Source organism: Microcaecilia unicolor, chromosome 14 (genome assembly GCF_901765095.1).
Source record: "Microcaecilia unicolor chromosome 14, aMicUni1.1, whole genome shotgun sequence".
NCBI classification, from domain to species: domain Eukaryota; kingdom Metazoa; phylum Chordata; class Amphibia; order Gymnophiona; family Siphonopidae; genus Microcaecilia; species Microcaecilia unicolor.
This window is the reverse complement of record NC_044044.1, coordinates 21,244,397-21,269,993: the sequence shown is the minus strand read 5'-3', so window position 1 is coordinate 21,269,993 and position 25,597 is coordinate 21,244,397. Positions and strand designations below refer to the sequence as shown.

Here is a 25,597-nt window from a genome sequence, read left to right as displayed (position 1 = left end):
TATAGAACTTAGGAAGGCTAAGTGCTTTGAAAATATGCCACTGTGTTACATATGCAGTGTCAGATAATTTGCACTATCTTGCACTGTTGATAGCGTGGTGAGGACCTGAAAGAAATAAGTAAATAATGCTGATGACAGAGGCCGTGGTGACGCTCCGTCTACAAAAGAGCAAGAGAAGGAGAAATTCCAGTCCTCACAAGTGCATAAACACCAGCAAAAAGGAGTGAGGAAACAAAAAAATGAGGAAGCCAAAGCTGAGTGATGATAGAAATCCTCTTTATTTTTCAACTTGCTGTAGGACTCGACATGGCTGTGTTTCGGCAAGTGTGTCTTCGTCAGAAGCCCTTAACATATACAGTACAAAATGTAGCAGTCACAAAGTAGGCAAATGTAAATCACATCAACCTGCTGAACCCCCCCTCCCCCACTATCCAATCCCCTCTGGCATCTAGTTCCCCATTCTGACTCTCCAACCCTCAGATCACTTCCTGAAATCCCCTCCCCCAACAGCCCTAGAACAGCAAAGCTCAAGAAACTCCTCCCCCAGTCCAAAGCCCCACTTACGTGTGTCCCTAGGAACCTTTCCTCCCACCCAGGGCCGCCGAGAGACTGAGCCCAGGACAGGGTGGGGCAGGGCAGGGCTGCCGCTGCCCCCCCCCCAGGATCATCGCCACCACCACTGCCGCTCCCCAGGGTTGCCGCTGCTGGCCCCCACTGCAATTCCACATACCTTGGCTGGCGGGGGTCCCCAGGCCTCGCCAGCAGAAAAAGCCTTTCTCCAGTTCTGTTCTTTACTCCGCTGCATTACTTACCCTGCCCCCCTCAGCTGCTTGTCCCCTCATGTCACGCATGCTCGATTTAATCAAAACTAAGCATGTGCGACGTGAGAGAAAAAGCAGCCGCAAGGAAGGCAATTAGACGGAGTGAAGAACAGCACTGGAGGAAGGCTTCTTCTGCTGGTGGGCCCTGGAGACTCCCGCCAGCCAAAAAAGTGTTCCCGAATTCCTGTGTCTGCTCCTCCCAAGCCTCTAAGAGGGGGCCTGGCACCAGAGTTTTCTCTCTCCTGCGCCTGTTGGGACGCGATCAACCGGGTTCCATCAGGAGAGAGAGAGAGACTCTGGTGCCAGGCCCCCCCCCCCTTTGAAGGCCGGGCCCGGGGGAATCTTGCTCCCCCTGCCCCCTCTCTCAGCGGCCCTGCTCCCACTCTTCTGCCTCCCCAAGTTATGGTAGCATGCAATACCATCAACTTAAAATCCGTTTTAAAAATTCCTTTCTCTTGGCTGTTATGACATTGAGAGGGTACATGGTCAGGGATTGAACTGAGGGGGAATGGAGAGTAGCAGTAGGGGTAGCAGTATTCACAAAAAATACAAATATTATTCCCCCATTATATCCCACAGGAGGTAGACATGGTATGCCAGGGCACTGGGTTATGTGAACTGAAAGAAGTTTCACAGCAACAGTAGAAAGAAGTGACAAAGTTTCATTTTTCCTCACAAACTGATGCCCCGATGATCAAAGGTAAATGCGGACGCAAAAGACCACTAGCGTCGGACTAGCACCCACGTTTACTTTCGCACATATGATCAGAGGGGGTCTGGCATGGCAAACAGTGCTCGTGCCAGGCAATAGCACAGAGCTTATTTAAATTAGATTTAAATGAGCTCTTCGGTGTTCTGCCCCTATGATCAGAGAACAGCGCTCCGATCATAGGGGCGGAATAGCGCCTTAACCCTATGTCAGCTCAGAGCTGGCAATAGGGTTAAAGCTCCCTCTGTTCCTGCCCCCCATCACCCATCCAAAGTCAGGCAGCCCGGGCTGCCGCCGTGTCCTAGGGATCCATTCAGCCCCCCCCCTCGACACAAGGGCACAGGGGGCTGGAGATCCCCCCCCCCCCAAAAAAAGTCTCTGGTGGCCCAGTGGGTTGCAAACACTACCCCCCCTCCCCATCTTGGCAGTCTAGCGGCCCCTTCCCACCATACCTCTGTGTGACAGAAAAAGGCGTAGCACTCCCTCCTTTTCCAGCACCACCTCCAAAATGGCGGTGCCCCGCCCAGTTCATCCCAGTCCATTTTGGAGGTGGCGCTGGAAGAGGAGGGAGTGCTGCTCCCTCCGCCATCACATGGAGGTACGCATGCTAAAAATGAGCATGCGCTAAACATTAGTCACCCATATTTTTCTATGGGTGTCTCTAGCATTTAGCATGTGCTACTGATTAGCGAGCACTAAAACCATTAGCGTTTCTTTGTAAAAGGACCCCAAAGAGCCCTAGCCTCTTTAGCCTTTCCTCATAGAGGAGTCATTGCACTCCCATCACCACTGAAAGCACATTGTTCATTCCTGAAAACATTTGTATTACAGTTGACTGGAAGGTACCTGGTCACAGAAAACCCAATTAGCAACTAGTATTACCTTTTGGCTTTCTTTCATAAAGCGCCAGTTGTACTTAAATCGGGAACCCGTCTTCTCCTTGGGGCGAGAAGAACAACAGTATGCCTTAGAGTTTGTGTGACCAGGCCATACTATGTTTGAAGGAGAAGCCTGGATTTCCTTCTGTGGGGAGGTATGCCACAGATGCATAAATAATTCTATGCATAGCATTTGTAACACAATATATTGTAGAAACATACATTTTTGAACACAGAAGAGGAACAGTCTTTACAAGGTCCACCACATAGCAGTTGAGGGGAACCCCATCTTTGCCAATGTTTGTCTAATAGCTTAACCGTACCCATGACTTGGGTTTCTCCTGTCCCAAGCAAACAGATTCAGGATCACAGAGAAGGAGCTTGCAGTGTCTCTGGAATTCCAGAAGGTGCCTGGCTTTCCCTCCAGCAAGAATCTGAATCAGCCTTCTACATTTCTTCTTCCCTCCTGTCTGAGCAATGGCTCAGTTTGGTGCACATCTAGCAGCCTGGATGAAGAGCTCCGCTTTGTAATTCATTAAAAATTTTGATCTACATTTGTGAAATCAATGCACTGGCATTCTCAGGAATGTACACGTACTGGCGGTCACAGATTTCACATTTTAAAAAGTTTCAGTCACTAGCTAGGCAATTTCCCACTACATTTCAGGTTCGGTTCCTGAAAAATGTCTCTGAAGTTCACTGCCTTTGTCTTCGGCTCAGCACATGCCTCACAGTGCATATCCATGTTCCTCCAAAGCAACATTGGTTACCTCACTGCCTTGTTAGACTTCTCCTTTGAATCCTGGTTTACCTGAGAAGATCTAGTCTGCCTTTCACCATCACTCTTGCCTTGATCCTTTCTTGGCAGTAGCGCCGTCTGATTCATCAGTGACTTTGTGCCGAAGCCAGATGTCATGGAACTGTTGGTCGGTGGAAACTGCTTGGCATTCAACAGATCCTTGTACTGCAGTTCAGGAGTGACCATGCGTATGCACCGCTCTTTAGCCAGCAAGTTAAGATCTGGTTTCAAGACCCAACCCAAGATCTTTGCTATCCCAAACTGAAAGGGTCTGATATTATCATCCCGAATGGAATTGGCCTCTACTGGTCTGTTCCCCTGCAGACATTCCTCCATCAACTCCTTCTGCCTTTTTTGCAACTGGAACACTTCTTCCCTCATGTTCTCCCAACCAAGCTGTTCCACTTTCTGCCAGAATGTTCTGTTGAAGTGTGTATAGAGGTACCAGTCTAGTGCGTTCCATTCCTTCAACTTCTCCACTGCTTGTGGGCTTAGAGCTTGAACATTATCTTGGCTCCTAAAGTTCAACTTAAAGGTCACCACATCATCAAGCTCCCAGCAGAGGGCCTCCTTGAGCAGTATCAAGGACTCATCAAAGTATTCCATCAACAGGATAAGTTGGAAAGTTCTCTCCACAGCAGCCACAGCTCTACTCGCATATGTAGTGTTAAATTGAGCATTGTGGTTAAAACCAAAGTCAAAAAAGAGCAGGTTGCGGGCATAATGGTTGCTGTTCTCGGAGGGATTGTAGTACATGAGTGGGTTGTTAATGAAGACCTCGAAACTTTGTACATGCTTGAAGGCGGGTGCGACATCTTTGTAGTACATAAAGGAGGATTCAGCCATTGTAATGGGGTTCCTCAGGATGGAAAAGAAGAAGGAGTCCTTTGGCATCACTTTATTCACCTGGAAAAACAAAGATGGAAAAATGTGTTGGTGAATGAACCGATCAAGGAGGCATCATCTACAACATGTGAACTGATCAGTGGCGTTCCGACCCTAGCGGGGTGGATCGCCGATGCGCCCCCACCCCCGGGTGCAGCGCGCCTACCCCCCGGCAAAATGACACCTCTTCCCCCCCCCCCCCCCCCCCGGCGAAATGACACCTCTTCCCCCCCCGGCGAAATGACCCCCCCAGAGGTGTGCACCTGGGACGGACCGCCCCCACCGCCCCCCCCCCCCCCCCTTGGTACGCCACTGGAACTGATGTGCCTCTCCTATCCTTTCATAAAGGAGCACTGTAACTGTGATGCTGGAGAAGAGATGGCTGAAGGGAGGAGTGGGGTATGATAGAGGTCTCTAAAATCCTGAGTGGAGTAATATGGGTAAATGTGAATTGATTGTTTACTCTTTCAAAAAATACAAACGCTAGGGGACACTCAATGAATAGTTAAGCTGTGGAAATCGTTGTAGGAGGATGTGGTAACAGTAGTTAGCATATGTGGGTTTAAAAAAAAAGTTTGGTCAAGTTCCTGGAGGAAAAGCCCATAATTTGCTGTCAAGAGAGGCATGGGGAAAGCTACTACTTATCCCTGGGGTTGGTAGCATGGAATCTTGCTACTCTGTGGGATTCCGGAATCTTGCTGCTCTTTGGGATTCCAGAATCTTGCTACTCTTTGAGGTTTTGGAATCTTGCTACTATTTGGGTTTCTGCCAGGTACTTGTGACCTGGATTGGCCATTGTTGGAAGCAGGATACTGGGCTAGATGGCATTTATGTTCGTATATATGATGTTGCTCATCACAAGATGAGGGATGGCACCCCAAGCAGTTGGCTCAGCTTAAAATCAAGGGTACACATTTGAGGGCCTTTGCTAAATAGTGCAGGGCTCCATATGCACCATCAACATTGCTGGTGCCCCCCCCCCCCACCCCCCAGCTCACAGTTAATAAGCACAAGGAAAGACAAGGCACTTTTTAGTCATGAAATGAGATTCTTCAGCCAAATACAACACAGCCAATGTGGTGTCCTGAGGGTAAATATTTAGCTGGCCATGGTGAGCGTTTTGCTGACTGCCGCCGGCTTTATTCCTGGATATTCAATACTTGGTCAGTGTCCAGGCTTTGGCATTGAATATCGGTTTATGTGGAGCTGGCTAACACATAGCTAGCTGGTAAAGTCGATATTAAGAACTTAACCAGCCTTTGGTTACTGCATAAAGATAGGAATGTGTTTATTTTTTAAATTTAATTTTAAATTTTTTTAATACATTTACAAAATATTTCAAGGAGTTACACTTGATTAGAAAGTGTTAAACTGTCAGAATAAACTTAAGGAAACAGATAACAGAAGAAAATATTTTTTCACATATTCAACACTCAAGTCCACATTATACTGGAGGGATATCCATAGGACTGGAGGTAAAAGAAGAAAATATATATCTTTCAAAAAGATTCAGCATCTAGGAGAGAATAGGCACAGCTAATATTATTTAGCTCATTTTGTTCTTTTACATAAGTACATAAGTAATGCCACACTGGGAAAAGACCAAGGGTCCATCGAGCCCAGCATCCTGTCCATGACAGCGGCCAATCCAGGCCAAGGGCACCTGGCGAGCTTCCCAAACGTACAAACATTCTATACAATCAAGCCATTGTGACATCACTAATGAGGTTGGCTCTTATTGGTGGAATGAGCCACTATGACATCACAATAGGTTAAATCACTGCTCTATGTAATAAAAGTGAGCCAAGTAGAGGACATAAGTACATAAGTAATGCCACACTGGGAAAAGACCAAGCGTCCATCGAGCCCAGCATCCTGTCCACGACAGCGGCCAATCCAGGTCAAGGGCACCTGGCAAGCTTCCCAAACGTACAAACATTGTATACGTGTTATTCCTGGAACTGTGGATTTTTTAGTGGTTACAAATGTTGTTAAATGAGATGGATCCATGAAAACATACTTTAGTGCACTGTAAACTACAATGCACTTACAAGGAAATCTAAGATAGAATGTGCCTCCCAACTGCAATACTTCTGGTTTCAATATCAAAAATTGTTAACGTTTCTTTTGTGTGTCCTTCGAGACATCCGGGAATACTAATATCTTTAGTCCCAGAAACAATCTGGCAATAGAGCCACCGGGGCTACCAAAGTTGCCGCGGTGGCTTGTTCTATATCAGATGTTTTGAGGAAATTTGTAATATCCAAAGATTTTTGTGGTGGTGGTGGTGGCTCACATTGTTTTCGAGGTACATTGTAAATTTGAGTAAAGGGTGGTAAGTTTGCCTCAGGAATCTCGGTCCCATTCATGTAGTTACACTGGCCAGTGAAGTGCTAAATACTGGTACTTAACTGGCTAAGTGATGATTCTGCCCCTAGAATGCCCCAAATCGCCTAATCACCAAGGCCCTGCTGCAGTTGGATCAAGGTGAGATGATCTTGGGCCCATGAATGTTCCTTGGATAAAGGAACAATGTTACCCATATGGACAGGAGGACACAGGGCTGTCCCACACTCCATTGCATTGTGATTGCCTGCACATGTGCACAAGAGCTGCTTATCGTGAAACTGTTGTGCGCACGCGCTGGGCTCGTTCCTCCCTCTTACACAGTGTGCATATAATTAGAATATATTATGCTTTCAGTATTGGAGAGCTGAGTTCCAGCGCTTTTCCTGTAGTATTGGGTGGGCGCTATCCACTGTAGCGCCAGAGTTCTGAGCATCGGCCCATAGGAGAGAAGAATCACTATTGCCTCCTAAAGATGAAAGCTAATCAAAACAGAAATCAGAGGGTATTCGTCATGTGTCATCACTGTGATGATAGTCTGCCATCCTTGTGGTATCGGCACATACCTCATGTAAATTGAACCTCATGTGATGGCAAATGATGTTATAGTTCTGCATCCTGGCTGGGCTGAAGCCTTTCACACTTCTGGAGTGGAACAGGTTAGGGTAGCTGAACTGGTAACTTTTAGGCAGGGCAAAGGTGAGATTGTGACGGTCACCAAAGCGATGGAGGATGTTCAAGATGGTGCTGCTGGCTGTTTTGTGTGTCTTCAGGAACATGATGTGCTTTTTGGGCTGACAGGTTTTCGCGACAGACGGCATTTCCTGCTCCCCAGCACTCCAGGTGGGAAACCTAAATCCATCCTGATACACAGGAAAGATTCTTCTGAAAAGAAAAAACAGCATTCATAGCCTTCATTGGCTGCTTTTACAAGCTTGTGTCTTACACAAGGAGGTTGGTAAAACAGGAGGTGAAATGACATCAACATGTTGATACCAATTAGGGTAATTTCTGTTTCCACTCCCTGGGCAACTTCCGGTGAACGGCATTGAATAGCTGGTTTATTTTTGGCTGGTTAAAAGACAACTGGCTACGTTAATATTCAGACTTAGCCTAGTATCTTCTAACCAGCCAATGATATCCTATGTATTCACGCAGGCAAATATAGCTACTAAAACGGGGCTGAAAATCTGCGGATAGCCGGTTATGTCAGCCAATATAACCAGCTAGCTGCTAACCGGCAGTATTCAGCAGAAGATAGCCAGTTATCCCCCGCTGATTACTGCCAGATAGCCGGTTATGTGGCATTTAACGGGCCAGGTGCCGATCATTGTTGGTTAAATGCTTTTGAATAGCAGGGGGGAGTAGGTCCTTGCATTTTCCCACATTGTCTCTCCAGCTTCCCCTTCACCTCCCTGCATGAAGGATCCTTTCTGCTTACCCATTGGCAGAGCTTTCAAGTTACCCAATTCCAGGAGGGAGATTTTAGGCCAGTCCTGGATTTCTGCCCACTTCATCATGATGCAGACCTGCCAAGTTTCCGCATTCAACAAAAGATTCCCACTCTCCGGGGTCATCTCCTGCACGGGAGCAAAGATCTCCCGCTGAGCAGCCTCCCCCTTCCATTGACAGCAGGAGATGTGTTACTAAGATTTTTTTTTTTAGTTACATTTGTACCCCGCGCTTTCCCACTCATGGCAGGTTCAATGCGGCTTACATGGGGCAATGGAGGGTTAAGTGACTTGCCCAGAGTCACAAGGAGCTGCCTGTGCCTGAAGTGGGAATCAAACTCAGTTCCCCAGGACCAAAGTCCACCACCCTAACCACTAGACCACTCCTCCACTAGCAACATTCCATGTAGAAGTCGGCCCTTGCAGATCACCAATGTGGCCGCGCAGGCTTCTACATGGAATAGCAACATTCCATGTAGAATCTCCAATAGTATCTATTTTATTTTTGTTACATTTGTACCCTGCGCTTTCCCACTCATGGCAGGCTCAATGCGGCTTACATGGGGCAATGGAGGGTTAAGTGACTTGCCCAGAGTCACAGGGATGCCTGTCTTGCTGCCTGAGGGGGAGGCAGCTTGTTGGTGCCTAAGTCAAGGTCTGTCAGGAGGTGGTTCTGGGGGTGTGACCGGGCAGAGTGGGTGGGGATGAGGGCATGGACTAAATCTCCCTCTCAAAGATTGGGCTCCCTTGGCAGCTCTGCTGATGCATTATGGGAACCATAGCTCTTATTTCAATGGGTAGAATCAGGGACTACAAATCCAATACCACTTTGGGATGCAACTCTAAAACCAGGACTGGCCAAAATGTCTCCCGCCTCCTAGAACCGGGTAACTTGTCAGCTCTGCCAATGGTAAGAACACAAGTCGAGGATTCCTGCATATCTGAAAGGGAACATGGCATGACTTTCCCAACCCTTACCCTCTGTCTCTCTATGAGGAGTCAAAAGTGACAGATCTGCCAAGCTACCCAGGTCCAGGCCAGTCCTGGCTTTAAACCTACATCCTGATGCAGTGTGGGCTTTGTAGTGCCTGACTCTACCCATTGAAATCAGCATGACAGGTCAGAATAAGGCTGCCAAAAATCCTGGACAGGCCCAAATCTCCCTCCTGGGACTGGTAACTTGGAAGCTCTTAGAGAGGGAAGAGACAGTTGGCAATCATGACTTATCTGAAGGCTGCGTTTTAGTCTTGGGATCTGTTACTTGGGGGTACATTACCTCTGCTGGGAGGGTACCCCAAGAATCTGCAAAGCGAAGCCAATGACTGTACACACTACCACAGCTGTGCAAAACATCTGGACCCAGCCGCATGCCAGCACCTTCATTCTCCTGCAGAGAAGAACCAAAAATACATGTATAAATGAAAACTGCCACCCCCTTCAGGTTAGATAAGCCAGGGGCGTAGCCAGACATCCAATTTTGGGTGGGCCTGGGCCCAAGATGGGTGAGCAGAAGAACTTCGCCCCATCCCACAGGTGATTTGGTCTCTCCTTTCACCTCAAATATCCCCCCGCTCCCGCATACCCGCATAGCATAGCAGATTTTCACCGGCAGCGAGCAGCACTAATACACACTGCTCATGTTGGCCCCACAGCCTTCCCACTGACGTAACTTCCTGTTTCCGCATAGGCGGGAATACGTTAGAGGGAAGGCTGTGGGGTCGGTGCGAGCAGTGTGTATCAGTCGCTGCAGGTGAAGATCTGCTATTTACAAGGTATGCAGGAGGGACAGATGTTGGGAGTTTTCAGCTGGTGGGGCTTGGGAATCCCTGCCAGCCACATCATAGGTGTGCTGCTACTGGGTGTGTCTGAGTCCAAAGTGGGTGGGGCCTGGGCTCACCCAGGCCCACCCTTGGCTATGCCACCGAGATAAGCACAGCCTTCAGCCTCCCAAGACAGCTGGACAATACAGCAAGTCAGTGGCGTTCCTAGGAGGGCGGACACCCGGGGCGGCTCCCCGCCCCCCCCCCCGATGCAGCGAGGACCCCCCCCCCCGGTGAAATATCCCCCCCCCCCCCCCGCGAAAGAGCCCCCCCCCCCGGGTGCATGCCGCTGGGGGGGGGGGGTGCCGCAGCACGTGCCTGCTGCGAGTTTACTAACTTTGCTCGTTCGCTGCAGCTCCCTCTGCCCCGGAACAGGAAGTAACCTGTTCCGGCCGGGGCAGAGGGAGCTGCAGCGAATGAGAGAAGTTAGCAAACTCGCACAGCAGGCGCGCGCCGCAGCACCCCCCAGCAGCGTGCACCCGGGGCGGACCGCCCCCACTGCCCCCCCCCCTTGGTACGCCACTGCAGCAAGTGCTTGAATCTCATTCACATTTCCAGTCCTCTCTCTTTCTGACATTTCCAGTAGAAAGAAGGAAACTAGCGAAGACTTTCACCAGTTGAGTTTATCTGATTTATTAATAGCAGTGGATTATAGATGATCTGTACCAAGTTGAAGAATGTTTCTCTACTATCTAGCCGGTTCTGATACAACACTGTTTGCCAAGTCTCGAAATTCGAGATACATCTTTTTGGAGGTATTCACCCTGAACCACTGAATTTGAGACGATAGGTATATTTACCAGCATATTTATCCAATCCATAGCTGGCCTGAATGTTGTGAATTCATTTCATTACTATGTGGACGTGGTCCAACAGAGAGGCGAAATAGGAGCGGTGATCAACAAGAAAACCTGGTGCAGAAAGTCCACAACAAAGAGATGAACACCAAACCTGGTCCTGGAGGCACCCCATCCAGCCAGGTTTTCAGGATATCCATAATGAATATTCATAACCCCCAGTGTGGTGCCAGTGTGGTGAAACGCATCGATTGCGTAGGGTTTAACAGCAGTGATCTGGGAAGAAATCAGTTGAATATATGGCTAAGCAAGTAGTATAGTGAGTCTATAAGGATATAGCTCACGAGGATAATTTCACGGCACAAGACTGGTATGCAGGATTTATAATGGGAAACAGAATACCATAAGTGGAACAACAAAGGAGCGGACATTGTTGGATTCAGTGAAACAGAGGACAGCAACAATATATCTAGTTTCAAACATTATCACTGATGGAATTGAAAGACTGAAGTTAAGAACGTGCACTGAGGAATTCAGACACAAAGTTCATATGTGAATTAACAAATTACTAGATAACGGTGAAATAATGTACTAGGTATAACTGTATCCCGATGTGAGATTTACGGTCTTGAAGTTCTGTGAATATAAATGAAGATAAGTACATAAGTACATAAGTACATAAGTAGTGCCATACTGGGAAAGACCAAAGGTCCATCTAGCCCAGCATCCTGTCACCGACAGTGGCCAATCCAGGTCAAGGGCACCTGGCACGCTCCCCAAACGTAAAAACATTCCAGACAAGTTATACCTAAAAATGCGGAATTTTTCCAAGTCCATTTAATAGCGGTCTATGGACTTGTCCTTTAGGAATCTATCTAACCCCTTTTTAAACTCCGTCAAGCTAACCGCCCGTACCACGTTCTCCGGCAACGAATTCCAGAGTCTAATTACACGTTGGGTGAAGAAAAATTTTCTCCGATTCGTTTTAAATTTACCACACTGTAGCTTCAACTCATGCCCTCTAGTCCTAGTATTTTTGGATAGCGTGAACAGTCGCTTCACATCCACCCGATCCATTCCACTCATTATTTTATACACTTCTATCATATCTCCCCTCAGCCGTCTCTTCTCCAAGCTGAAAAGCCCTAGCCTTCTCAGCCTCTCTTCATAGGAAAGTCGTCCCATCCCCACTATCATTTTCGTCGCCCTTCGCTGTACCTTTTCCAATTCTACTATATCTTTTTTGAGATACGGAGACCAGTACTGAACACAATACTCCAGGTGCGGTCGCACCATGGAGCGATACAACGGCATTATAACATTCGCACACCTGGACTCCATACCCTTCCTAATAACACCCAACATTCTATTCGCTTTCCTAGCCGCAGCAGCACACTGAGCAGAAGGTTTCAGCGTATCATCGACGACGACACCCAGATCCCTTTCTTGATCCGTAACTCCTATGAAGTAGTATGGTATGCATGGTATGGTGTGGTGTGGGAAAGTAGGATATGCTAAAAATTAATGAAAATTCATGTGATATACATTTATATAGAAAATACATAGTAACATAGTAGATGACAGCAGAAAAAGACCTGCACGGTCCATCCAGTCTGCCCAACAAGATAACTCATATTTGCTGCTTTTTGTGTATACCCTACTTTGATTTGTACCTGTGCTCTTCAGGGACTGTCTCTCTATGTCAGGTGTTCAGCGCTGCGTGCGTCCGGTAGCACTATACAAATGTTAATAATAATAATGATAATAATAATAATTATCGATAAACAATAAAACACAAAATTGTCCTGCTTGTTTTTGTTTGATAATGACATGGAACAACATGGGATATGCCCGAGCCAGGTGCAAGAGATCTCCACCCCAACCGGGTGTACAAACAAGACTAAGATCACCTGGTATCCACAGGTATTCTTGTATAAACAAGGTAGGTGTAATTATACAGAGACCCAGAATGCCAGCCAGCTGCTGCCTGTGTAATTTACACAGCTGAGTTTACAAACAGGGTCAGCAGAAAACTTTTCTTTTATCCTGGGTACTGCTGGAGACTGCTTGTCTCTTTCAACCTGTCAGTATAAAGAGTTTTGCACCACCCACTCTGTTTCCCACAGCTTTCCCCCTGCAGTCTCTCTCCTCTTTCCTTTTCTGTGCCTGGCATATCTCTTCCCCTTTCACTCTCATCTCCTGCAGTTCACTTCGTTTATCATTCTATCCTTTGGTTTGTCACATGTCACTTATGCTTCTCTCCTTTCTTAGACCCTGTTTTCCACCCTTTTCTTGAGATATTTAAGGATATTTAAGCAGAGCAGCTCTGTGGTGTGTTGGACAGTATATTGGACTCTTAGCGATTAGTAGTTCAAAGAGACACGATTTTTAATAATCAAGGAAATACTTCTTTACAGAAAGAGGGATGGATGCATGGAATGGAGACAGGACTATATCTGAATTCAAGAAAGCATGTGATAGGCCCAGAGGATATCTAAGGGACAGCATAGTAGAAATTAACATAGTGACATAGTAAACGACAGCAGATAAAGACCTGAACAGTCCATCCAGTCTGCCCAACAAGATAACCTCATTTTACATGGTATGTGATACTTTATATGTATACCCGAGTTTGATTTGTCCTTGCCATTCTCAGGGCACAGACCGTAGAAGTCTGCCCAGCACTCTTCTTGTACTAAAAGTTCTGAAGCTAACGTCGAAGCCCCTTAAAATTTACACTCTGTTCAGTCACGATCAGGGCGTAGACCGTAGAAGTCTGCCCAGCACCGGTTTTCAGTCATGGCAGATAATGACCTGAACAGTTCATCCAGTCTGCCCAGGGGTTTAAAAAGGGGTTAGACGGTTTCCTAAAGGACAAGTCCATAAACCACTACTAAATGGACTTGGGAAAAATGCACAATTCCAGGAATAACATGTATAGAATGTTTGTACGTTTGGGAAGCTCGCCAGGTGCCCTTGGCCTGGATTGGCCGCTGTCGTGGACAGGATGCTGGGCTCGATGGACCCTTGGTCTTTCCCAGTGTGGCATTACTTATGTACTTATGTACATTTGTGGAGGAAACAGTGAGCTCTCCAAAACCCACCACAAACCCACTGTACCCATATATAGGTGCTCCCTTCACCCGTAAGGGCTATGGTAGTGGTGTACATTTGTGGGTAGTGGGTTTTGGAGGCTCAGCACACAAGGTAAGGGAGCTATGTTCCTGGGAGCAATTTATGAAGTCCACTGCAGTGCCCCCTAGGGTGACTGGTTGGTGTCCTGGCATGTCAGGGGGACCAGTGCACTACAAATATTGATTCCTCCCATGAAAATGGCTTGCATTTAGTCGTTTCTGACATGGACGTCTTTGTTTCGAAAATCACCGAAAATCAGAAACAACCATGTCTAGGGATGCCCAAATCTAGGGACAGCAAAATTTAAGGATTTGGATGTCCCTGACGGTATTTTCGAAACAAAAGATGGACGTCCATCTTGTTTCAAAAATACGGGTTTCCCCGCCCCTAGATTTCACCGTTTTGCAAGGATGTCCAAATTGCATCTTGGACATCCCTTTCGAAAATGCCCCTCATGGTCTTTCTCTGCTATCATCATTTTCTCACATAACCAATCTCTTAAAGGATGCTAGCAAATGTTCACTGGTGCTTGATATGGTGTCTGTGACAACTACACCAGTAGGTAAATGATGTGAAAGTTGTCTTTAAGCTCTGTTTTGTCTTTATTTTAACTAACATTTATGCTTTCTTGTATCTAGATTGCAAGCTCTTTGAGCAGGGACTGTCTGTTTTGTGTATGGTGTACAGCGCTGCGTATGCCTTGTAGTGCTATAGAAATGATAAGTAGTAGTAGTAGTAGTAGTAGTACTCTATCTAAATAAATAAATATTTTCAATAGAAACTGCTTTATTAAAGCATGGGGCTTTAATAAAGATTTGTGCTTCAGCTATCTGTGCTGTATTCATTGTTATAAGATGCTGTGTTCCATAAACATTTAGATATTGTGTTCTGTATTCCATAACATTCAGACAGTGTTTTCCATTTTATGTAAACGATAAAGTAAGACAGAAATTAGCTGAAGTTGCAAGGCTGTATGATTTGGGAGGGAAATGATGCCCAATCCACTGTATATAAGGCACTGTTTTATTGTATGTAGACAGAGGCTGCGATGATCAACATTGTGACATCTGTGCTGTGTTCATGCCTTACATGCATGAATGTGATCCCTGCATGGGGCTCTGAGGTAGAATCAATTTTAGTTTTCTGTGCAGTATTCATTCTTTAAATGAAACTAGCATGGGATTTTGTCTGTGCTGTGGTCATGCTTTCCATGTATCAGTGTGATACTTGCAAGAGTCTCTAATGTAGTCGCCTATGCAGTATTCACGCTTTATGTGACACCTGTATGCGGCTCTGTTAAGGATGAGCACAATAGCCCCCTGATTTACCTGAATTTGTACTGGGGGAAGTGCTGGCTATGTAGGAGAAATTCTCAAAACATTTTCATTACAAATCATTCCCTAAGACTTAAAATACAATGCAGCAAAAACTAAAGGGAGTGGATCTGATGGTTTTGTTCACTGTTCATTGCTTACTGAAATATTTGCTTGGGGTAGGGAGAATTTTTAGAAAGTTTACATGTAGAAAATGACTATGAAAATATGCCCACTGTGAGGAGATGAGACAGTGCCAGGGTGGAATAAGGACATAAGAACATAAGAGTAGCCATACTGGGTCAGACCAATAGCCCATCTAGCCCAGTATCCTGTTTTTCAAACAGTGGCCAAGCCAGGTCACAAGTACCTGGCAAAAACCCAAATCGTGGCAATATTCCATGTAGAACCCCAAAGAATAGCAAGATTCTGGAATCCTAAAGAGTAACAAAATTCCAAGCAGAATCTCAAAGAGTAGCAACATTCCATGTAGAACCCCAAAGAATAACAAGATTCTGGAATCCTAAAGAGTGACAAGATTCCATGCAGAATCTCAGAGTAGCAACATTCCATACTACAAATCCCAGGACAGGCTCCCTGCTGGATTTTCAGTAGCTTGTAGGCTTGGGGGAACAAAGTATCCACACGGACATACAAGCTACCTGCAGAGACTGAAAATCCCCCCTCCCCCCCACCCTGTAATCACTGGGATGTGCCATTTAGGGAAGGGAAAGGAAGAAAGGATGAACTGAGGCCTTGCCTGCAGCGTCCATAGTTTAAATATTCCCCACAGTCAAACAGCTGCTCTTGGTGAATAAGTGGATTGGAATTCTACAAGTCACTGTTTCCCAACTCCTCTCACCGTCCAGGATGCACATGGTGGAGGGTTATTTATTTTGTCCTAGCTCCTGTCCTCTCGCTGCTTTTCTGCTTCATTCCATTTTCTTGGTCATTTCATTCTTTCTTTTATTGTCTCACTCCTGTTTTTCTCAGCCTCTTAGCGGTCTCTACCTATGTTTTTTTTTCTTCTTCTTCTTCCTTCTTCACCTGGCCACTTCCTCCTACTGCTTTCAGAATCAGAGTTTGGTTGCAACAGCGCAAACCGTCATTGGTAACCATGTGGATGGGGGAGGGGTGTCCTCTATTTTAGATCCCCCATCCAACCTCACATGGACATGCCCTCTCATTTGGGTAGAATGGTTGGATTGCCCATCTTCCATGGTCTTGTTGAGGAATAAAATGTCACGTGTACTGAATATTTAATATACAGCTCATCAGTTTCTCATCTAAGTGGTTTACAGTCGCTAAGAGCCCTGTTTACTAAGGCACGCTAGCGTTTTAAGTGCACGCTAAAAACTAGAGCGAGCTAATCCTAGAGACAACCATATATTCCTATGGGCGTGTCTAATGTTATCACACACTAAAAATGCTAGTGCGTCTATAGTCAGCTTAGTAAACAGGGCCCTTAATGTTGGCTAAATAGGGATATGATATGAAAATAGAGAAGGTAATGAAAATACCTATAACAAAAATTTACATATGTTGATAAAGGAAAGATAGAAAAGACAGAAAAAGCCACGTGCCATGGGTCCCAGCCCCCTCCCCCCCTTCAATGTACACACCCATCCCAGATAACTACTATGAGGTTAAGAAAGCACACAGAATGTTGAGTATTATTAGGAAAGGGATGGAAAACAAACACGAGGATGTTATAATGCCATTGTATCGCTCCATGGTGTGACCGCACCTCGAGTATTGTGTCCAATTCTGGTCGCCGCATCTCAAAAAAGATATAAAGGAATTGGAGAAGGTGCAGAGAAGGGCGATGAAAATGATAAAGGGAATGGAACGATGATAGAAGTCTACAAGATAATGAGCGGAGTAGAGCGGACAGATGTGAAGCGTTTGTTTACACTTTTAAACAACAACAAAACCAGGGGACACAAGATGAAGCTAGAATATGGTAGATTTAAAACAAATAGGAGAAAGTTTTTCTTTACTCAGCATGTAGTTAGACTCTGGAACTCGTTGCCGGAGAATGTAGTGACAGCAGCTGGCCTTACAGAATTTAAAGGGGATTTGGACAGATTCCTGAGGGAAAAGTCCATTGAACATTATTACAAAATTTTTTTTTTTTTTTTGGGGGGGGGGGGGGGGGGTTGCCGGGTTCTTGAAGGCTGGATTGGCTGCTGTCAGAGACAGGATGCTGGGCTTGATGGACCCTTGGTCTTTTCCCAGTATGGCAGTGCTTATGTACTTATGTTGATATTCAAAGCGATTTAAATGGCCAGGAGAGACTTCTGCCCGGTTAAGTCACTTGTGAGGGGTTGATATTCAGAAGCACTTAACCACTGAATATCAGCACTGGGGGGTTGGGGAAGGATTCTATATATGACGATTAAAGTTGCACATGCAGATTTGGCAATGCAGCCAAATTACGTGTGCAGCGAAATTGATTAACTAGCCAATCGGTGCTGATAATTGTCCAATAACAAGCAACTCTTGACACTAATTGGCACTAGTTAGAATTTACATACACAACTTTCTAAGCAGGTTCTGCGAAGTGGTGAGCGTAAATTCTATGCACGGATCTCAAAAGGAGGTGTGGCCATGGGCATTCCTAAAAATTACACATGCTATTATAGAATACGCCCGATCCACGCCTAAGTTAGTGGGCATTTGCACCAGGGTTCAGTTGGTGGAAATGGCCACGCCTAAATTTTAGTTGTGGGAACGTTGTTACGCGTATTCTATAAACCGTGCCTTAACTTTAGGCGAGGTTTAAAGAACAGTGCTAGGTGCGGGGTTTTTTTCCATGCTGATTTCTCCCCTAACCGCCAAACTCAAAGCTGGCGATTTCGGGTGCGGTTTGGGGGCAGAGTCGGCACTTAAGCGCATAATTTAACCTGACAAATAGGACTGCATAAAACACATAAAATGCTGACCACCACCAGCTAAACATTTACCCCCTCAAAAAAGATATAGTGGAATTGGAAAAGATGCAGAGAAGGGCAACAAAGATGATTCAGGAGATGGGACCACTTCCCTATGAGGAAAGGCTGAAGAGGCTGGGGCTCTTCAGCTTGGAGAAAAGGTGGCTGAGGGGAGATATGATAGAGGTCTATAAGATAATGAGTGGAATGGAACGGGTCGATGTGGAGCGTCTGTTTGCGCTTTCCAAAAATACTAGGACAAGGGGGCATGCGATGAAGCTGCGGTGTAGTAAATTTAAAACGAATCGGATGAAGTTTTTCTTCACTCAACGCGTGGTTAGACTCTGGAATTCGTTGCCGGAGAAGGTGGTTGGGGCGGTTGGCTTAGCGGAGTTTTAAAAAAGGTTGGCCGGCTTCCTGGAGGAAAAGGACATACAATGTTATTGAATGGACGTAGGAATAATCCACTATTTCTGGGATGGGCGGGACAAAATGCTTGTTCTTTTGGCCGCTGTCGGAGACAGGGTGCTGGGCTCGATGGACCCTTTGTCTGTCCCAGCATGGCGATGCTTATGTCTTATGTCGGCTAACTCCATCCCTCCTGAGGCCCATTCTTACATTCCTGGTTGCTTCTCTTTTCTTGCTGATCCCGCACGTAGCAATCCGGTTTAGGATGGGCTGTAGAGAGCTTTGATGGAAACTCCAGTAATTTGGAACGTAAGGACAGTGCCAGGCAGACTTTTACGGTCTGTGTCCCGTAAATGACAAGACGGATTCGGATAGGCTTTGACGGCAACTCCAGTACTTGGAACATAAGGACAGAGCCGGGCGGACTTCTATGGTCTGTGTCCCAGAAACACCAAAGAAAGACCATGATCAAGTATATAATATCATGTTCATTGTTGATTTAATCTTGAATTGATAATGAATGCGACTGTTGGGCAGACTGGATGGACCGTTCAGGTCTTTATCTGCTGTCACTTACTATGTTACCAAGCACTTAACTGTCTTAAGTTTAAAGGTCAAATCAGATTGCTTAAGTCAGTCCTATCTTTATGTGCTGCTGCTTAGGCAGGTCACTGCTGATTATTGCACTTAACCACATAAGGGAAACAGGACTTGATATACTGCCTTTCTGTGGTTTTTGCAACTGCATTCAAAGTGGTTTCCATAGTATATACAGGTACTTATTTGTACCTGGGGCAATGGGGGGTTAAATGACTTGCCCAGGGACACAAAGAACTGCAGTGGGAATTGAACCCAGTTCCCCAGGATCAAAGTCCACTGCACTGACCACTAGGTTACTCCTCCACTCCTTTGGGATTCCGGAATCTTGCTATTCTTTGGGGTTCTCCTTGGAATGTTGCTACTCTTTGAGATTGTGCCTGGAATCTTGTTAATGGGACTTGATATACCGTCTTTCTGTGGTTTTTGCAACTATATTCAAAGTGGGTTACATAGTATATACAGGTACTTATTTGTACCTGCGGCAAGGAGTTGCAGCAGGAATCAAACCCAGTTCCCCAGGATCAAAGAATGGTGCACTAACCACTAGGCTCCTCCTCCAGTCCTCCAAGAGATAGCCGGCTGTGTGAAGCTGGATATTCAATGCCGATAACCAGATATGGGAGGAATCTGAATATCCAGGAATAAAAGACGCTCACCGCTGCTAGCTGAATATCGACCCCCCCCCCCAGTCTTTGCATCACTTTTGAAACTTAATTCCACATCGGTACGTAACATACTCTGACAGTCGAGTCATGCACATAAACATGTCCCCCCTAATTCTGTAAATTTGCACACACAATATTATGCTCGGCGTGCAGATTATAGAATTGTGTCAGATACACGCCTAATTTAATGTAGTAGTTAGCTGCTAATTGGAATTAACAACTGGTGATAATCGACAATAATTTTCAGTTATGCACATAACTGCCCTTGGTCGATATTCTTCAAATTGTGCAACCAACATACATGCCGCCTGATGTTTAGTGCTATTTAACCGGTCAGTACGTATGCTGACTGGTTAATTTATTTTTATTTATTTGTAGCATTTATACAGTGGCGTACCAAGGGGGGGCGGTGAGGGCGGTCCGCCCCGGGTGCACGCCGCTGGGGGGCGGTGCCGCGCGCGGATCAGCTTCATTCGTTTCCATGTGCCCTCTGCCCTGGAACAGGAAGTAACCTGTTCCGGGGCAGAGGAAGCATGGAAACGAATGAAGCTGACCGGCGCGCGGCACCCCCCCAGCGGCGTGCACCCAGGGGGGTTCTTTCGCTGGGGTGGGGGGTGTCCTTTCACCGGGGGGGGGGGGGTTGCGCTGCACCGGGGGGGGGGGGGGGGGCGGGGCGCGTCGGCGATCCGCCCCGGGTGTCAGCCCCCCTAGGAACGCCACTGCATTTATACCCCGCTCTTTCCCGCTCGATAGCAGGTTCAGTGCGGCTTACAATGTTTGGTACAAAGTGTCACAGAGATAACATGGTTGTGTGGAGTAGGACAGGAGGAGGGGGTGTATCGAGGTATTGGTAGTGTTAGTGGTGTGGATTAAGTTTGTGAGTTAAGTTGGGTCCTTTGGATAGGCTTGTTTGAAGAGGTAAGTTTTCAGCAGCTTTCGGAAGGGTAGGTGTTCGTTGGTTGTTCGGATGTGTCTTGGTATGGCGTACGAGTTCTGTCCCCTTAAATCTCCAGTATTTTGAACAGACTTCCTGGTCCTTACACTGGAAATCTCTCATGTTGACGGATGTAGCAGTTGGAAGGAGGAGGCAGCAACAATTGAAGAGGTGGGAGATAAAGAGGCTGTGGGTTAGTGCAAGAAGGTTGGAGGAAAAAATCCGGAGACGGCATGATGTCACAAAGCTGGAGCTGGTCCCCCCTCTCCCCCCACCCCCCACAGCTGCCATATTGGTACACCCAAAACAAAGTACACAAAACTATCAGCTGCTGTATCCACGTTAAATAGCACTTAACTGGCTATCTGCTGAATATCAGTGGTTGGCAGCTGGTGGATAACCTGTAATGTTGCGCGACATAACTGGCTATCTGCCAATTTTTAAACTGGGTTTGGCAGCCAGATTTGGCCGTGTCAAACTCTGGTATATCTTTGGCTGGTTTAAAGATAACCGGCTGTGTCGATATTTGGACACAGCCGGTTATCTTTAAACTGGCCAAAAAATCCCAGACATTCAATGCCGGTCACCAGAAACAGCCCGGTGTTGGATATCTGGGTTTAGCACGGACCGCAGGAGACAGTCTGTCTATCTCCCACGGTCTGACTATCATGGCCACAGTGCACAACTGTGAGGGAGCGTGGACCAGGGCCGTTGAGAGGGAGAGCAGGGGGGACAAAATTCCCCGGGCCCGGGCCTCCAGGGGGGGGGGGGCCCGGGCCTCCAGGGGGGGGGGGGCCCGGCGCCACAGTCCCTGATCTCGCCGGGCCCCCCGCATTGAAATCATCACAGCGCCTCACCTGTCACCTCCGTGACTGAAAGTGCAGCAGCGGCAGATCGCATTCGCCTCCCTTCGGGCCTTCCCTCCCTGCGTCCCGCCCTCATCTGATATAACTTCCGCCAGGGCGGGACACAGGGAGGGAAGGCCCAAAGGGAGGCAAATTCAATCTGCCGCTGCTGCGCTTTCAGTCACGGAGCGAGGTGACAGGTGAAGCGCTGTGATGATTTCAATGCAGGGGGACTGGCCCGGTGGCCGACGGAGGGGGGGGGGGCGTGTGGGGACTGCGGTGCGGCGGCCTGGGGGCGGCGGCGACAACGTCCTCAGGGGCAGGGCCCAGCCTCTCTGCAGCCCTGGCGTGGACCTAGGATGGGCATGGGAGGGTCAAAAGCGTATCTATCACTTATACAATATAGAATACTGTCAGTTAGACGCAAGCGTTTACACCAGGCCTTGAGCTAGCATAATTGCTTGTGCCTACAATTAGGTGCGTAACTATGGACCTCTCTATTCCATACCAGTAATTACACACGTAGGATACACATCTGACCTTCCCATGCCCCTCCCCCTTACTGTTATGCACTCAATTTGTACAATGCCGACCAAGGACAATTATGTACATAACTGAAAATTAATGCCAATTAGTCACGTGTTGATTTTAAGCACCAATTAGCAGCTAAATTAGCAACTAAGTTATGCTGGTAACTGATAGGCTTCTGTAACTTGTGCACCCAACTTTTCCACGTCACAGCGAAGACTTATATGAGGACACGTAGGTATAATTGTCACGTCAAGCTGATAACTAGGGTGTAATGCTGCTTTTTACACTTTTCCTATCAGGGCTAGCCATCATTTCACACACGAGCCATGCGTCTGTTGAAAAATCAGCTCCACATCCTGAGCTTTGTATGCCTCTTCCACCTGCAGTAACTAGAGAAGTTAGCTCAATCAGTAAACTCCAGTGAAGGTGAGCTTGTCCAGGACACTATGAAAGATTTGTCTTTGGCCTGCATTATATTAGGTCTCTCTCCGTCTTTATGCTATAAATAAGTACCTACCTCAGTCCCCCTCACAGCAGCTTGCCCCAGAAACCAGCCTTTTGAAATGAAGATCAGCGAGTGGGAAAAAGACTCCATCTAGATTTCTCATCATAACTATCCGTGCAGTCCCTCCTTCAGCAGCTGAAATGCCAGCATGCTCTTCACAGTGCCAAAAGCAACAGGGAGCACCCATGCATCATTTCCCAGGCTCCCCATCTCATGCTGCAATCTGAACTCTTCTGGTGGGTCTATAAGCCCTTAGCCTCCCCTTCCTCAGCCTCATTCATGACTCTACAACTGCTGGCATGAAATTGTTATCTTCTAATATAGGTCTGCGGCCATGTGATTCTTTTCTCTCGCACGCTGTGTCATATTTTAAGTCTGTGAAGCACAGTGACGTTTCAAAACGTTAGGGCTTCATTCCAGGAGTCTCTAGCAGCTGGACAGAGAGTTTTTACCCCCTGCAAGTGCCCCCCCCAGGGTGGAAGCAGTTTCAGGGACAGGGTGAAACTTAGGAGGTCTCTCTCCACAAAATACTGGAGGATATTTATGGCTCTTTCAGCTCAGCAAACTTTTCCATAATGTCACCGAGCTGGCAGCTGCCAACAGCAGCTTTGCAGAACCAGGGGCTGCTCTTTCTTCTACTGGCTGTTTGAGTAGCTTTTGTGGTTGGAGCAGTGGGCTGGAAAACAGAGAAGCCAGGTTTAAAATCCCACTGCAGGCTCCTTGTGATCTTGGACAAGTCACTTATCCTTCATCGTCTCAGGAACAAACAGAGACTAAATCCTCTGATGACAGGGAAATACCTACAGAATCTGAATGGAACTCACCTTGAGCGACCACGGAAAAGACGTGAGCTAAATCCAGATCCCCTGAATTGCTTCCCATCCCTGCCCAGGCTCTCTGGTGCTCTGCACTGTGCCCTTAGCATCGCTCCAGCATCTCCTTCGCTCTGGGACAGGCCTGCTGTAAGAGTGTTTTCACATTCATGTCAGTTTCTCCATTCTTGTTTTCCTCCCAAATGCCTTGGAAACCAGCTGACATTTCCAGCTAGCTCAAGAGCACTCAGCATAACACAAAAAAAGATAGATGAAAGGGAAACAAAGCTACCTGTGGTGAAAACTGCCCCTTCCAATGGGTGACTGGCAACATTTAGACCAGGAAAAGATTAGTCAGAGCATCAGCAGAGATGTGGCACAGCTCACAAGCCTGCTGGCAGCAGGGTTTCCAGCACAGGAGCCGACTCTGTGGGTGTTGCGGGTGCTTAAGCACCCCCAATATTGAGAAAATTCCTTGTTTGTGTCCAAGGAAGTGTTATTTTCACTGGGCTTAGCACCCCCAATAATTTTGAAAAGTTGGCTCCTATGGTTTCCAGTAAGTCCCTGGGATAGCGGTGCCCAGTCAGCGTCCAGCCCCAAGATTTGCTTCTGAAGGAAGAGGGGGAGAGATGAATCCATTACTGAGAACATAACTGTGATATTAAACTTTTATGATTGGAAATTTATCTCCGTGATACACCGGCATCCATCAGGGGACCAAGAAGTCTCTCAGCTGTTTCGCTATTAGAACATACAGGAGTCTGGAAACAAAAACAGAACTACAAAGGAAGCGCTGGAATGAGTTTTTTTGTTAAAAAGATGATTTTAAGTTCAGCTGTTTCTATGAATAGCCGTGATTGTAACAATCTCCCCCCTAGGGCAACAGTCCTGGCAGGAACTATTTTCAGGGCTGGTGCAAGGATACTAGGCACCTAGGCCTTGTCCCCCCCCCCCCCAATTAATTTTCAGGCCGCTTATACCCATGATCATCCCTACATAACCCTTCCCAGAATAATCTGGGTAAGTGGCCAGATCGGAAAATCACCCTCTGTCCTCTGTCTTTGTGTAATTGTCAGGACCAATTGTTTTGCTTTGACTGCAGCTGCTCTTTGGCATTCCCAGAAGCTGCTGCCCTAGGCGCCCGCCTAGTCCTGCCTAACCCTGACTGTTGTCTAAATTATGAAGCCACCGGCGTTCCAAATGCCACGATGAAAAGTTTCAAAGAAGACGCCGGGCAGAAGTTAAGCGTTAGCAACGGCATTCCTACCGTGGATGCAGCTAGAGTTAGACGCAGTTGTGGTTTTCCTGAGTTCTTTTCACGCTGTTTGTTCCATTCCGGCATACTCACCTTCACATCTTGGGATTCCAGAGGCCTGAGTTGAATGTTACTTCTTGTCTGAGCTGAAGATGAGTGTTTTCTGGTTCTGCTGAACTGATTTTCCTTGTGGAGCGCCAGCAAGGTTTTGAAACAAGAAGTCTGTCATTCATTAACAGTTTTATAGCATGAGTGGAAATGGCCCAGCAGATGGAAGACGTCTGGCCCAGCTACAGCTGAGGAAGTGATTAGTGTACTGGAAGGTAATTTCATCCTTCTTTAGACAGGGTGAACTTTGATCTCATTGAGAAGCAGGGGCAGACTGACCATTGGGGCAATAGGGCAGTGCCTGAGGGCCCTCAAAAGTAGGGGACCCACTGTGCCCTAACTTCTGTCTAATTTAATCACTTTTGATAAGTGGTTGAGGGCCCAGATCACTACTACTACTACTTGACATTTCTAAAGCGCTACCAGGGTTACGCAGCGCTGTACAATTTAACATAGAAGGACAGTCCCTGCTCAAGGAGCTTACAATCTAAAATATCACTATCAGTCCACCCCCTGCTGAGAAAGGGAAAGGGAAATGGGACTTGATATACCACCTTTCTGTGGTATTTTGCAACTACATTCAAAGCAGTTTACATATATACAGGTACTTATTTTGTACCTGGGGCAATGGAGGGTTAAGTGACTTGCCCACAGTCACAAGGAGCTGCAGTGGGAATTGAACCCAGTTCCCCAGGATCAAAGTCCGCTGCACTAACCACTAGGCTGCTCCTCCTGGCAGAGCCGCTGAGAGGCAAGGCCAGGCCCGGGGCAAAGCCGCCCCGCCTCCGCCCCCTGCCACCGTTCGCTCCCCCCGCCTCTGCAGTCTGCGGTCTCACCTGCCTGCCTCCACGGCTCCGGGTCCCCTGCATTCATAGAGGCAGTCGCGGATCGCCTCTCTTCTGGCCTTCCCTCCCTGTGTCCCGCCCTCATCTGATGTAACTTCCGGTTTCCGCGAGGGCAGGACACAGGGAGGGAAGGCCCGAAGGGAGGCGATCTGTGACTGCCGCTTCAAATGCAGGAGGCCTGGAGCTGAGGAGGCAAGCAGGT

At 47.1% G+C, this 25,597-nt stretch overlaps 1 protein-coding gene across 2 annotated transcripts in view; it reads right to left on the bottom strand.

Moving 5' to 3' along the window:
* Positions 1 to 1,970: 1,970 nt before the first annotated feature.
* The window catches only part of GAL3ST4 (galactose-3-O-sulfotransferase 4), a 55,949-nt gene continuing 32,322 nt past the window's right edge, over positions 1,971 to 25,597 (bottom strand). Inside the window, exons 2-4 of one of the 2 annotated variants that reach the window (XM_030188293.1) lie at positions 9,166 to 9,276; positions 7,005 to 7,323; positions 1,971 to 4,113 (exon numbers count right to left, since the gene is read on the bottom strand). In XM_030188293.1, coding sequence (XP_030044153.1) covers positions 3,175 to 4,113; positions 7,005 to 7,323; positions 9,166 to 9,272 — 1,365 coding nt within the window. In that variant the 5' untranslated portion in view covers positions 9,273 to 9,276 and the 3' untranslated portion in view covers positions 1,971 to 3,174. The remainder of the gene's footprint in view (positions 4,114 to 7,004; positions 7,324 to 9,165; positions 9,277 to 25,597) is intronic. The other variant, XM_030188295.1, reaches the window with a different exon arrangement.